This window comes from Aythya marila, assembly GCF_965140915.1.
Source record: "Aythya marila genome assembly, chromosome: 33".
NCBI classification, from domain to species: Eukaryota; Metazoa; Chordata; class Aves; order Anseriformes; family Anatidae; genus Aythya; species Aythya marila.
The window spans coordinates 226,242-240,501 of NC_139074.1; the positions used below are offsets into that span (position 1 = coordinate 226,242).

The 14,260-nt window shown below is 52.6% G+C and overlaps 2 protein-coding genes across 2 annotated transcripts; one reads left to right on the top strand and one right to left on the bottom strand.

Annotated features, from left to right (window-relative positions):
- Positions 1 to 247: 247 nt before the first annotated feature.
- On the bottom strand, positions 248 to 9,211 carry LOC309889207 (HLA class II histocompatibility antigen, DM beta chain-like). Its single transcript, XM_082781967.1, has 6 exons — positions 4,646 to 9,211; positions 3,036 to 3,131; positions 717 to 1,001; positions 515 to 634; positions 403 to 438; positions 248 to 320 (listed from the first exon to the last, which is right to left on the bottom strand). Exons 3-6 carry the CDS (start codon positions 967 to 969, stop codon positions 310 to 312), a joined length of 420 nt encoding a protein of 139 aa, XP_082638093.1. The 5' UTR covers positions 970 to 1,001; positions 3,036 to 3,131; positions 4,646 to 9,211; the 3' UTR covers positions 248 to 309.
- Positions 3,858 to 12,952, top strand: LOC309889238 (butyrophilin subfamily 1 member A1-like). The gene is made up of 7 exons (XM_082782000.1): positions 3,858 to 4,268; positions 9,135 to 9,482; positions 10,123 to 10,404; positions 10,533 to 10,613; positions 11,608 to 11,628; positions 11,787 to 11,819; positions 11,987 to 12,952. The coding sequence occupies exons 1-7, from the start codon at positions 4,169 to 4,171 to the stop codon at positions 12,613 to 12,615; spliced, it is 1,494 nt and encodes a 497-aa protein (XP_082638126.1). The 5' UTR covers positions 3,858 to 4,168; the 3' UTR covers positions 12,616 to 12,952.
- The last annotated feature ends 1,308 nt before the right edge of the window (positions 12,953 to 14,260 follow it).

The window sequence follows — 14,260 nt, forward strand, 5'->3', positions numbered from 1 at the left end:
GCTGCACGCAGTGCTCGAGGCGAGGCCGCAGCAGGCCGAGCAGAGTGGGACGATCCCTTCCCTCAGCCAGCCAGCAGTGCCCTGCCTGAGGCACCCCAGGGCACTTTGGTGTCCCATGCCATGGCCCCACACACCCACTCCTCTTGGTGAGACACCGTAGGAGTGTGTGATCCTCTGCCCTGTCCCCAGAACTCTGCAGAGACACCAGCGGGGCTTGTGGAGCATCTTTATTGTCAGCACCGTAGCATTGGGTCTGAGATGGGTCAAACAGGGAGCCGCCGGTTCCGGGAGGTGTCCGTCTGGGGGTCCTCAGATGCTGCCTGGGGAAGGGAAGGACACACAGGGCGAGAGATGGGATGATTCACCCCTCACCAATGTGGATGGGGATGGGGACACTGTTACCTGCGGGGTAGTTGTCTCCAGGGAGGGGAGTGTAACCTGCGGGGGGGAGAAGAGGAGTGAGCAGAGTCCTCGTCACCCTTGACCACGACCCCGGCTCTCCCCACCCACTCACCCAGGGCGGGAGGCCTGGCCCTGAAGCGGTAGACACCAGCGAGAAATAAGCCAAGTCCCAGCACCATCAGCACAGTGGCCACCGCCACCAGTATCGTCACCTCTGGCATCAGTCCGGGACCTGCGGGGACACGGCCGCGTGCGTGGGAGCAAGGAGCCAAGACCGCCGGCCTCCGGCTGCGGTCCTGCGCCTCTCCACTCACTCCAGTCCTCCAGGAGAGGCTCCTGCAGGCTGACGTGCTGCACCGAGCATGTGTAGGTGTCGCCTGCCACCAGGGCCACCAGCAGGGACACCTGTGTCTGGTAGCTCCAGTCGCCGTTGGGGATGGCGGAGATGGGGTTGTAGTCGTCGGGCTCCACAATGTCCCTGTTGTGCAGCCAGATGACGGTCACCTCGGGGGGGTAGAAGCCCCAGATGTGGCAGCTGAGGCGCACGGGCACACGGGCGTTCCCCATGGCTGTGGGGATGATGCGGACTTGGGGCTGCGCTGGAGCAGGGATGGGGATGGGGTCAGTGGTGGGTGAGCCCCTTTTCCCTGCTCTGTGCAATGTCCCCACGCAATGTTCCGTGCAATGCTCCTGTGCAACGCTCCCGTGCAAAGCTCTAGGCATTGTCCCTTGCGATGTCTCGTGCGACATCCCCATGCGATGCCCTGTGTAACGCCCCTGTGCCACACCCTGCTAGAGGCATTGCTCTGTGCAACATCCCCTTGCAAATGGCAATGCAATGCGCTGTGCAGTGCTCTGTGCAACATCCCCGTGTGACGTCCTCATGCAGAGTACTCTGCAACAGCCCCATGCAATGCCCGGTGCAAAATCTTGCCGAGGCAATTAGCTGCAGGGCAGATTCTTTCTGCAGCGGAGCAGGGGATCCCACAGGCAGGGCTATATTTTTCCAGCATCAAACCCACTTGAAGGAGCCACAAGGACCCAGCAGCCCTTTTGAGGGAGGCTAACAAGGCTTAGGCAGAGCCAGCAAGGCCCCATGCCTCGCCATTCTAAAGCTGCCCCTGGTAAGCGAGACGACCAGGAACGCGGTTACCAGGATGGGCAAACAGGACATGGCACATCAGAAGGCAGAGGCAGGCAGTTCACGCAGGCAGGGCGAGCAGGGAAGGCAGAGCGTTCCCCCCACCCATACGAACAACTCCTCTAACAGCGGTCTACCGCTAGCTAGGCTGCAATGGTCTCCACCAGGCACAGTGCTCTCTCTAGCAAGTCTGTGCACACCCAGACTGACTGCCCGCTCAAAAATGCACCAGTTCAGGTCTCTGGGTGCAGGGAGCATCTGAGCCTCTTGCTGCCATCTGCGAGAGGCAGAGAGACTGTGTGTGCGTGAGGTGAGAGCAGGTGGATGACCTGATCCGCCTGCTGGAAGAGCTTGAGGAGGAGGTGGAGAGGTTGAGGGCTACCAGGGAGTGTGAGCGGGAGATAGAGTGGTGGGGAACTCCCTGCGGGTCCTGAAGGAGAGCAACCGGGGTGAGACACCCCAAATGGGGGTGGACCCCCTCCCCTGTCACTGTCGGGCAGAGGCAGGAGACCTAGGAGTTGAGGAGGAATGGAGACAGGTCCCTGCTCGACATCGCAGGCGATGCCACCCCATACAAGCCCCACTTTCCCAGGTGCCCTTACACAACAGGTTTGAGGCCCTGGAGCTTGAGGGACCGGTAGTTGAGGAAGAGGTAGAAAGTGTAGCCAGGAGGATGCCTAGGGTGAGGAAGTCGACTCCACGCCTCAGGACTGCTATCTTCTTTTGATAGTCCAGGGTGGCAGTGATGACATTGAAGACAGAAGCCTGAAGGCTATCAAACAGGACATTAGGGGACCGGGGCGGTTAGTGGATGGAGCGGGAGTACAGATGCAGCAGATCTCCACACCGCAGCACATGGAGGAGCCCCCAGTGCAGGAGGTGGAAGTGACTTGGTGGAGGCTGCAGCCCATGGAGAGCCCCCGCAGGAGCAGGACACAGGCCGGAGCGACAGCCCATGGAGGGGAGCCCACTCAGGATCAGGAGGTCTGGGGGGAGCTGCCACCCGTGGGGGACCCAGATTGCAACAGTTTGCTCCTGACAGATGTACCCCATGCTACGGACCCATACTGGGGCAGTTGCTGGAGAGCTGCTGCCTGTGGGAAGCCCATGTAGGATCAGTTTGGGAAGGACGGCATCCCATGGGAGGAGTTGTGCACTCGGCTGAGGGTGGAAAGCCCTTGCAGGGAGATCTGGACAGACTGGAGAGCTGGGCAATCACCAGCTGCATGAAGATTAACAAAGGCAAGTGCTGGGTCCTGCACCTGGGATGGAGCAACCTTGGCTATAGGGACAGACTGCGGGATGAGACGCTGGAAAGCAGCCCTGCAGAGAGGGATCTGGGGGTTGTGGTTGACAGCAAGCTGAACATGAGCCAGCAGCGTGCCCTAGCAGCCAGGAGGGCCAACCATATCCTGGGGTGCATCGAGCATGGCATTACTAGTCAGTCAAGGGAAGTGATTGAACTACTCTGCTCTGCACTGTGCAGCCTCACCTCGAGGACTCTGTGCAGTTCTGGCCACCACAGCACAAGAAGGACGTGAAACTATTGGAGAGTGTCCAGAGAAGGGCCACAGAGATGGTGAAGGGCCTAGAGGGGAAGAAGTATGTCTTCAGCCAGATCTCTTAGTACTCTGGGATGAATCCCATCTGGCCCTATAGTCTTGTATGCATTCATCTGGAGCAGCAAATCCCACACAAATTCGGGGTTGTTGAGACTTTATCATTCCTGCAGTCACTGTCCTCCAGCTCAGGGCACCTGGAGTCCCACAGCCCAGCATCAGTGTTGAAGGCAAAGAAAGCATTAAACATCTCTGTGAAGTCAATGACCCTGTCTGACCATCCCCATCAAGTAACAGACCAATGCTTTCTCTCATCCTACTTTTGCTGTTAAGAGAGTTTTAAAAAAAGCATTTTATTGCCCCTCACAATACTGACCAGATTCAACTCAAATTGAGTTTTGGTCATATGAATTTTCTCCCTACAAAGGCAAACAGTACCTCTGTAGTCCTTCCATGTTGACTGACTTCACTTCCAGCAAACAGAAACTTTCCTCATCCACCTAAGATCTAGAAGAAGGTCCCTGCCTATCTGAGCCAACCTTCTGCCACGGCTGCTTTAATGGAGATGGGAGAGGCACTGGCACTTTGCCTTCAGCACCCTGGGCAAAGGGTGGCAGCTCTGGGCTCGGCACCCAGCTGTGCCCCATTCCCTGCAGCCTCCGATCCTGCTCAGCTCTTCACTGCCATCTCTCCACATTTTCCCATTGCTCACAGTTTGATTCCTCCTTGCACTCGTGGAGATGAATGACCTTAGCCAGTGGCTTTCCCTGGAGGTCTGGAGAGGCCCCTGCTGGGGACAAGCCTCTCGTGCTTGCTAAAGGCAGTGGACTGGGCACCCAGCTGCAATGGGATGGTGGTGCCAGCCCTGCAGAGCTCCCCAGACATTCCCCTAGGGGCAGAGCTGTTCCAGGAGCGTTAATACAGCCAGGAACTGGGCAAAGGTTGGGAAAGTTGGGCGGAGCCTTGTACTTTCTGCAGCTCTGCTGGGTGCCGTGAGGGACATCTACCTGGCTTTGGAAAAAAACCCCTGGGGGGCCACCAGCCCCCTGGGGGACCTCTCTCTCAGATGGGTCTACCCTGGGGCTGCGGCCGCCCTAGCCTCACCGGCCATGCCAGGGTCCTCCTGACTTCCCTCGTCACTCTGCTTCTCCTCCGCCTGGGCTCAGGTAGGATCCTGAGAGGCTGCTGGGGGCTCTCCCCCGTGTGCATGCAGACTTGCTGCTGTGGGACAGGGGAGCGGCTTTGAGAAAGGGGGGACCTGAGCCCACAGCTCGACTGTGCTGGGTTTCACTTTCACTTTTGTTCTTTCACGCAATATGGCTGCTGCCTTGCCTGCCCTTTCTGTGTCCTTCACCCGCCCAAATGCTGCAGAGAGGACTCCCATTCCCAGCACACCTCCTTCTCCTGCACGTCCTCCCTCTCCCTCTCCTGTTTCCCCGGTCATATCCCATGGGACACAGTGGACGCAGCACGCACCAACTCACACATCAACTCACCCCCTTTGTCACTCACTGACCCTAAATTTACGATGCCAAAATCTTACCTCCTCTCTGTGCCCTTCTCCATTGCCCAGTGTGAGAAACATCTCAAATAATTTTCTTCAGACAGGATCTTCTCTGAAGCTATTTTATTCACAATTGCAACGGTCCTGCCAATCAGGAGAACATTTTAGTAAACAAATCCTAACCTTTTATTCCCTATTACCTGATGCCTGATCACCTCCCCTGTTTCCTCATTGGATGAGTACTACAGGTTCACAAGCTACTCGACGCTCCTCTATACCATATATGTGCAATTTTTCTTTTTTTTTTTTCAACCCTTTAATTTATCCTTTCTTATGTTTTGAGAACTTTTGATCTTTGTTCTCCTGTTCGCACACTGCTCATCCTCTTTTTCTCAAGCTTCTACCTTATTTTGGAACAGTGAGGCCTTCTACGGTCCACTTATCTCCTTAGCATTTCTCCTTATTATGACTACACAGTTACCTTGGAATACAGAAAAATAATTCTCTACTGCAAAAATAGACCTTTGTTTCTCACAGTTCCCCCCTCTTCTTTTCTTACTCCTATTGTTGTTTTTGCACTTCTTCACATACCGCACTCTGAAGTTTTTCCAACATTAAGGTGCTGTATTTTTTTTCGCATGTCACAGGGCATGATAGATATACAATGCCATTATTTTACAATACCAACAAATAGTTGTTGGAGCCAATTCTATTCAGCCAATAACAAAATTAGTTTCTCCCAAATATTTCTAAATCCCCAGGAAGTGTCATCTTGAGTTACTCTGTGTAGGATCTTGTGGTTTTTTGTTTGTTTGTTTGTTTGCTTGTTTTGGTTTGGTTTTGGTTTTCCCAAATAACTTTTTAGATCAGTGAAATTCATCCCATTTGATCTACATATATACAGAAACTAGTATTAATTACAGGGCATGTTCCTCTTATGAGGTTATTCATAAATCTAATATTATTTGATTCTAGAGTACTATTTTTGCAAACTTTATCTTATTTTCTAGATCTTCAATATTTTTACAATATTTTTGTGTTTTGAGATGTTTACAATAGCTTTTTTAAATTCACTCACCCTTAACCAAAGTAAAAAACACCTTGCAAAACTGTAAAATGCTAGAGAGTTTTACTAAAGGATTATCTGGAGTCCACTTAATTCTGCATGTGGTCTCAAGGGGGCTTTGGCTTTGTGGGTCTTAAATAATAGTTACATTTGGAGTTATTGCCTCCAGGGTGCAAGCTCCCTTCCATCCTAGGGGCAACACCTTCCTAGCTTTATTGCCATATAGCCAATACCACCCCTTGCCATTCAGGACAGGCCATCTGCTTACAGGATTCTCATGTTGCATCTGGTGTACATTATGCATATTAGCATTCCCGTGGTTACCACAGTTGGTACAGTACGGATGATTCCCTACTTCATGGATATTTCCACACACAGGGGCAGTACTATTGCCCCCTGAGTTTCTATCAATATTGTTTAAAAGGCACCTTTGGTAACACAGTATATTGTAGCCAGGGTTACATGTAGGGAACTCAACTTCAAAATCTATTCCTTCCCAGGACTGTGTATGATCTGTCCTTTTTAGAAATCTAGAGATTCCAGACACAGTTGCTGCCGGAAATAGTAATCAGGGACAAGGCCTTTCCAGTCTTTCTAGGCATCTGGGTGCAAATCCAACAATTATTTCAAGATGGAACTCAAGAGATGGTCTGGATTAATTGGGAATGCTGATTTTTCCCTCCATACTATCACTAATCCATTGAGAATAGGTATTACTAAGATAAACTCAAAATACATCATTACTATGTATATATACACACCCCTAAAATAATAAAGAAATAATAAGTAAGAAAAACAATAGAAATCACATACTAATAAGGATTCTTCTGGTGGGGATTAAATACCCTCCTTTCTCCTACTTCCAGGGAGTGTTCCCTGGAAACACTCCAATTCTGTGTGATTCAATCCCTCTTACTCATTAATTCATTACAAATTCTTCTAAGGAGAAGTTAAAGATTTACAATAAATAGTTTCAACAGTTTTAACCTGAAAAGTCTTTGTTAATGCAGTCTCTCTGGTATCAGAGTTAACTGATGCTTTTACCCAGATATGAGTCCACCCTTTCTCAGCTGTTCTTACTGTCATTTCAATAGTCAGGAGCACTTGGAACAGTCCATCCCACTCAGGTTGCAGTTTCAGTTCTCTCCATATTCACATCAGAACCCAAGCTCCTTCTCAAAATGGCTGGATCAGAGCTTCCAGGGGTGGGTTTTGAGCAAACAGTCCACAGCTCCTTGGAGATGAAAAGAGGATGACAGCCCGAGTACATAGTTCTTAAGAAAAGCATCTTTTGTCTCAAATTGAGGTAATTCATTCCCTTTGTCCATGTACAGCAATCCAAATAATATTTCATATGGTGAAACTCCCACATCATTTCTTGGTGCAGTTTGAATTCGGAGAAGTGCCAAAGGTAAGCACTTCTTTTGGGGAAGCTGAGTTTCCAGAACTTAGTCAATTGCTTCTTTACTGCCTAATCTGTTCCACCCTTCCAGAAGAAGAAGGATGCCAAGGAGTGTGAAATTCCCAGTTAATTCCTACAGTCCACGTTAGCCCTTGCAATATTTCTGACATAAAGTGATTTCCTTGATCAGAGTCAATATTTTCAACAATTCCATACCTGGGAGTTATTTGTTCCAGAATTACTTTAGTTACTATGTTCGCAGTAGCAGATACTGAAGGGAAAGCTTCCACCCACCCTGACAAATGATCTACCAAGACTAGTAAGTATTTAAATCTACCTACTTTAAGGAGTTCCGTAAAATCCTCCTGTACATTTTGGAAGCATTGAATTCCTGGTTCTTGCCCTCTTCAGGCTGACTGTTTTAAATTCCTCTTTCCCTTTTGACATACTACGCAACTCCTGCGTACTTGTTCAGCCAGAGTATATGTATTCCTACACATACTTATTTCCATAGCACAGCGTCACACGTTGCTTGAATTCCCCAATGACATTCTTGATATAAAACAGTTAATATTTGCCTCAATACCACTTTATTCAGCATTTCGCTCCCATCAGGGAGTATCTGTTTTCCTTTGGACTTCGTGACACCTAATTACTTAAAAACCTCTTTCTCTTAAAACGGTTTAGTTTGGGGTAGCTCAACAATTCCCTGAATCCTCTCTGGATTTATTTTTCATTCCCCCTCAGACACTAGATGCCCTAAATATTTGACTTCTCTTTCTACAAATTTTAATTTATTTTCCAATACTTTCAAACCCTATTTTCCCAGAAAGTTGAATAGCTTGTTAGGGGCATCCTTCAACTGTTTTCTCCTGTCCCGACAATAAAAGATCATCCACATAACTCCTCCTTTGGAGGTTGGAATTACTCCAAAATTTCTTCTAGAACTTGCCCAAATAAATTGGTGACCCTGTAAAACCATGAGGTAAAATTGTCTCTCTGTATTGCTGCTTCTGCCCCATTTCAGAGTCTTTCTACTCAAAGGCAAATATATCTTTGCTCTCAGGGTCTGAGAGCACCCCATTAATAATACCGTTATTCCAGTCTAACAATTTACTATTTGAATGCCCAATTTCATGATCAAATTCTTTCCCAACAAGTTAGTCCCTGCCTCGGGTGCATACAATAATTGCAGTGGTAGCCCCTGTGAAAAGAATTCAGCAGCTGCCCCATGTTAGATAAGGGCCAGTTTCAGCCGGCTCCAAAGGGGCTTCCTCTGCCCAGAGCCAAGCCATGACAATGCAGTTTAAATCTCTATGAGAGCACACCCAGGAAAAGGAAAAAAAAACCCTGCTGCAGAAGAGCAGCTGGGAGAGTGAGGAGTGAGAAACCTCGCTGCAGAAACCAAGGTCAGTGCAGAGGAGGGGGAGTGCAGTACAGAGGTGCTTGTCTCCACTCAGCTGGGTGCTGTGAGGGACCTCTGTCTTTTGCGGGAGCTCCCTTGAAGAAGAACCCTTCGGGGACCGCCTGCCCCCTGAGGGACCTCCATCTGAGATGGGGCTCCCCTGGGGCTGCGGCTACCCCAGCCTCACCGCCAAGCCAGGGGCCTCCTGAATTCCCTCGTCACTCTGCTTCTCCTCCGGCTGGGCTCAGGTAGGATCCTGCGGGGTTGCTGGGGGCTCTCCCTCCTGTGCATGCAGACTTCCTGCTGTGGGGCAGGGGAGCGGCCCTGGGGAAGAGGAGACCTGAGCCACTAGCTCAGCCTATGCTGGGTTTCACTTTCACTTTTGTTCTTTCAGACAACAAAGGCGTGGTCTTGGCTTCCCTTTCTGGCTCTTCTTCTCCTGCCTGAATGCTGCAGAGAGGGCTCCCATTCCTAGCACACCTCCTTCTCCTGCACGTCCTCCCTCTCCCTCTCCTCTTTCCCTGGTGGTTTCCCATGGGACACGGGGGACGGAGCACGCACCAACTCATGCACAGCTCGCCCTTTATCAATCACTGCACATAAAGTTAGGATTCCAAAATCTCACCTCCTCTCTGTGCCTTTCTCCATTGCCCAGCCCATCTCACAGTGGTGGGACCAGGACACCCTCTCACTGGCACTGTGGGGCAGGATGTCGTGCTGCCCTGCCATTTGTCCCCTCTCCGGGATGCTCACAGCTTGGAGGTCAGGTGGATTCGGCACAGGTTATCTGAGACAGTGCACCACTACCGCAAGGGACAGGACCTGTACGGGGAGCAGATGGGGGCATATGCCGGGAGGACAGAGTTGGTCAGAGATGGTCTCTCTGCTGGAATCCTGGACTTGCGAATCACGGGGCTGAGACCCTCTGATGATGGCCAGTACTTCTGCACTGTGGAAGATGCTGATGATTATGCCGAAGCAATTGTGGATCTGGAGGTGTCAGGTTTGTGGCTCGGGCAATACACCGGGAATTCCAGGGGAGATTTTACGTTGTTTTTTTCCTGTCTCAACTATTAAACACCATGGAATATGGACATGGTAATGGACGTAGTATTTGGGAAGACAGATCCGTAGAGAGGATATAGTTGTTAGTTTTCACTGGTGTCTATGCAGACCATTCCCATGATGGTTTAAGGGCACTGGGCACAGGCTGCTGAGCAGCCCCTTCATCTGTGCCTATGATGCTACCAAACACAGTGCCTGGAGCAGGGAAGAGACCTCTGAGCAGCTGGACCTCTTTCAGGTTTTGCTTTTCATGCTGGGGAGACCTGAGACATTGTCTGGAAGTCTCGGGGCTTCTTGAACCAGCACGGCTTAGTGCAGAGATGCTACCTGGAGGTGCTGGATCTCAACAGGTGTTTTCTGTGTGATTTGGTTACACTGGCTTTGTGCAGTCCTGCTCTCTGGATCTGGCACCTGCCGGGGTGGTTTTGGGGTGAGGTTGAATTTGTGGAGTGCCTGGTCCCTGAGCCCCTGGGGCCGTTGTTGTGATAAGCTGTGTCTGGCATGGGAGCAGATGGGGTCTTTGCCTTGGAACTGAATCCCTCCCCAAGTCAAGCATCAGCCACATGCTCTTCCCCCAGCCACAGGCGCTGACCCCCACCTCTACCTCAGGGGCTACGAGGCCGGAGGCGGCCGGGTGCTGTGTCGATCGGCCGGCTGGTACCCGCTGCCGCAGCTGCTGTGGAGGGATGCTCGCAGGCAGCACCTGCCCTCGGTCTCCCAAACACATTCCCAGGACCAGGAGGGGCTCTTTGAAATCGAAGGCGCCGTCATCGTGACCGGGAGCGTGGAGGGGCCCTTGTCCTGTGTGGTCAGGAACAGCCGCCTCCAGCAGGAGCAGGAATTTTCCCTGGACATCGCAGGTACAAATGGCACAGCCAGGGTGAGGTGTTCCTGGCCCCTGCACTTGTCCTGACCCAGGAGAAGTCTGGGTCTTGCTCTTCCACCCACCGGCATGGAAACGCAGCCCTTTTCTTGGTGCCTTTCTCAGCTCCCTTCTTCCACAACGCCCAGCCCTGGATGGTGGCTCTGGCTCTGGTCCTCGTGCTTTTGACTGTGTCCATTGGCCTCGGTGTTTATCTCTTTTGAAAGCAAGGTAAGCTGGCAGCACAGGGATGGAGCGCAGGGAGGTGTCCTGCAGGGACCCCCTGGGTCTGGAGCGGGACTGAGCCCTGGCCCAGGGACGTGGGTAGGAGGAGGAAGGGGATGTTCTCCTGAGGATCCCAAAGGCCTTAGGATCGTCTTGGGTGGGAGGCCAGGGAGCATGGCTGCAGCGTGGGGCTGGTGGCAAGGCACAGCTCCCCTGCACATGTTCCCACCCAGCAACCAAGCTGCTCTGCTCACCACCTCTTCCTCCGCCTTTGCTTTTCAGCGGCACAGAGCCGAGAGCTGGGAGAGTCCTTGCAGTCCCTGCCCCCAGCCCCTGGGGAAGTGGTGTCTGTGTGGGAGGGCCTGGTCTGGGTGGGCTCTGGGGGCTTGTGTGCTGGTGGCTCGGGGGTGCTGGAGGAGCAGCTGGAGCCTGGGGTGGGAGTGGGGAGTGCTGGGGCTGGGGCTGCCCTGGGCACGGGACACGGCCGGGATGGCTGAAAGGAATAGGGATCAAGGTGGGGACGGGGAGCGAGATGCGGGGCTGCCCCGCTCAGCACTGATGCTTTCAGGAGACAGACATTCTCCAACAATCCTTTATTCACTTCCGTAATGTCTTCAGTGGCACAAAGATAAAAGTTGCACAATGTCTGTCCTTATGATTCTGCTTACAAGAGCATTGTACAAAGCTGGACCACAATTACTATTTCTTTAGTCCCACCTCTGAGCAAGGCAGTGTTTTTCCCTGTCATGGGATGTATTCAGGGTCTACCACGGGCTAAGCAACTCTCCCCTCATGCATTACTTTCATACCCATCATACATTACTTTTGCTTTCCTTTTCAGAGAAACAAGCTGCAGCGCTGGGTAAGTCTCACTCTCCAAACAGAAAAAACAACAAAAAAATGTCATCATAGTGAGAGGTATGGAATCAGAAACTGTGCCTTCTTCTCATATTTTCCTTTTCTCTTTCATTTGTAGAGAAACAAGCTGCAGAGCTTGGTAAGTCTCCCGGTGCTGAAGCCCAAGGGCAACACCAAGGCGATGTGCAGGGGAGGGTGGGCAGCTGGGACAGAGCAGCCCAGGGCTGGCCCCTCACCCTGCCCACACCCACTGGGTACCAGCTGTGGGCTGTGACCAGCTCTCCCCTCTCCTTACAGCATGGAGAAGGTCTCTGCTGCCTCAAAATACAGGTAGGTGTGCACTGGGTGGCCTCTGCGGTGCTCCTCCTGCCCCTGGTGGGGCATGTTCAGGAGCCAAGAGGTGCCCCATCTCCTCCTCGTGTGGCAGCTCCTGGCCCCGAGCTGGGGAAAGCCTGCCCAGGGCTGAGCTGATGGCCTGGCTCCTTCTGTCCCTGCAGTGAAGGTGACCCTGGATCCACATACGGCTCATCCCCTGCTTGTCCTGTCTCAGGACAACAGCAGTGTGAGATGGAAAAGTGAACGGCAGCAGGTGCCTGACACACCAGAGAGATTTCACTATTGGTGCTGCGTGCTGGGCCGTGAAGGGTTCAGAGAGGGGAGGCACTGCTGGTTGGTGGAAGTGGAAGGAGAGTGGCTAAAGGATACTTGGTGGGCTGTGGGGGTGGCCAGGGCATCTGTGGAGAGAAAGAAGTGGATCAACAGGAGCCCTAAAGAAGGGATCTGGGCTGTGCAGTACTATGAGGGGCAGCTCGAGTCTCTCACATCTCCTCGCACCTCCTTGTCCCTCTCCCCTGTCCCCACGAGGATCTGGGTCTGTCTGAACTGTACCCAGCAGCAGGTGTCTTTCATCAACGCTGACAATGGGGTCCAGATCTTCACTTTCACAGAAGCCTCTTTCAATGGGGAGAGAATCCACCCCTGGTTCTGCATGGAGACACTGGGAATTCAGCTGTGCCTGAGGGACAGCACCCCCCAGACCCTGTCCCCAGCCCTGGGGGACTCCTGCCCTTCTTCAGACACTCCTCAAACACCTCTCCTTCATCCTGCAGGAGCAGCAAAGGAATGAGGGGCAGTGGGGCCAGGGGCTGCCCCGCGTTCCTCCCTGCTGCTGGAGGAGGGCTGGGATGCTGCAAGCAGGGGTCAGGCCCCTTGCAGCCCCTGGGCTCTGCCCTGCACGGGGCTCCTGTGCTGGGGCACAAGCCCTGCTGGCACCCACGGGTCTCACCCTGCCTCTGAGCCCCAGCGGGCAGCACAGGAGCTGCAGCAGCTCTCCACGCTCCTCTCCCCTCTGCTTGCACTGCTTGCAGACCCCAGGGCAAGGGATGTGGTCACCGTGTGCTGCCGGCCATTGCAGGCCACCTTTGCCTCCTAGGTTGGGGTTGATCTTTGCTCTGTGCCTGGTGCTGAGCATGAGCAGCCTGAGGGGGCTCTTTGTTCCCTCCTCTGGAGCACATCAAGGCCCAGCAGCAGCAGGACTGTGTCAAATAAAGTTTTGTACAGGAAGATGGAGTCTGGCAGTGGCATTTCTTGGGTGCTTTCTGTCCTGAGGCTTTGCTGCCTGGGAAGGCGTCTTGCAGCAGACCTCTCCTTGGTGTTGGTCCTGGGAGTCAGAGCCAGGAGGAACCAAAGCGCCAACTGCCCCTTGGTTCTCCATCTGTTCCCTGGCACCCCCTTGTCCCAGCTGGGTCATTGCCATGCCCTGAGCTAGACAGGGTAATGACCCAGCTGGGACAAGGGGATCCCCAAGAGCTTCCATCCTCCCATCACACAGGCTCGGCATAGGCTGTGGCTGCGGGGGTGCATCACCAGCTTTTTGAAGTCCTCCAAGAAGAGGCAGCAGGTTGCGTCAACCTTAAAGCTGTCCGTCAGGTCCTTTCAAGCCACCTCCATGTCCCGTATTTCCCTTCCACCACCCAAGTTGTTCCCGTGGCTGTTTTATTTTCCACTGCTCAGGGCAGGGTTCAGCCAGAGATGGACTTGCAGGAGCCATGGGGCCACCCCAGCTTCACCAACCCTCAGCAATCAGTAACAATCCTGCACTCCCAGAAAACCAGTGCCACTTTTTGCACCTTGTTTAAAAGCAAGCAGGCAAACAAGCTGACATTCTCGAGCCAAATTCATTGCGGTGTGTTTTAAACATCGCAGCATTAAAATCAGGAGCAGACACAGTGTAGAAACAGGGGAAGGAAATGCGTTCGGAAGACACTGCATCCGATAGAAGCAGGTGATCCGAACAGACCGAACCTCAGTGAGATGGAGCCTCCGTGGCTGCAGGACTCCCTTAGCCTCTTCGAAGGTTTAACTATATGAAGGTGGGAAGCTAAGAATAGGTTTTGAACCGAGCTACACAATGAGGAGACACAGATGCTCTCCTCCAGCTGATTCTCAATGCCAAGCTGAGCGGTCTCCATACCAAACCATCCATCTTCATGCACGTGGGGTCCCACCATCCCCAAATCCCATCATCCTTCATCCCACTGAGATCCCACCATCCTCACACCCCATCCTCTTTAATCCCAGCAGGGTCCCACCATCACAAAACCCCATTGTCCTCCACTCCAGTGGGGGTCCACCACCACAAACCCCATCCACCTTCATCCTAGTGGGGTCTTAACATCTCCAAAACCCCATCATCCTCCATTCCACTGGGCTCTCACCAACCCCAAACCTCAAAACCCTCCACCCACTGCTGTCCTACCATCCTCTCAGCC

Coding starts and splice junctions, on each gene's coding strand:
- LOC309889207 (XM_082781967.1), bottom strand. CDS start 969: ATGGGGAACGCCCGTGTGCCCGTGCGCCTCAGCTGCCACATCTGGGGC. Junction 635..716: donor GCCTCTCCTGGAGGACTGGA/GTGAGTGGAGAG, acceptor GTGTCCCCGCAG/GTCCCGGACTGATGCCAGAG. Junction 439..514: donor GGCCAGGCCTCCCGCCCTGG/GTGAGTGGGTGG, acceptor TCCCCCCCGCAG/GTTACACTCCCCTCCCTGGA.
- LOC309889238 (XM_082782000.1), top strand. CDS start 4,169: ATGGGTCTACCCTGGGGCTGCGGCCGCCCTAGCCTCACCGGCCATGCC. Junction 9,483..10,122: donor TGTGGATCTGGAGGTGTCAG/GTTTGTGGCTCG, acceptor CTCTTCCCCCAG/CCACAGGCGCTGACCCCCAC. Junction 10,614..11,607: donor GACTGTGTCCATTGGCCTCG/GTGTTTATCTCT, acceptor TTTCATTTGTAG/AGAAACAAGCTGCAGAGCTT.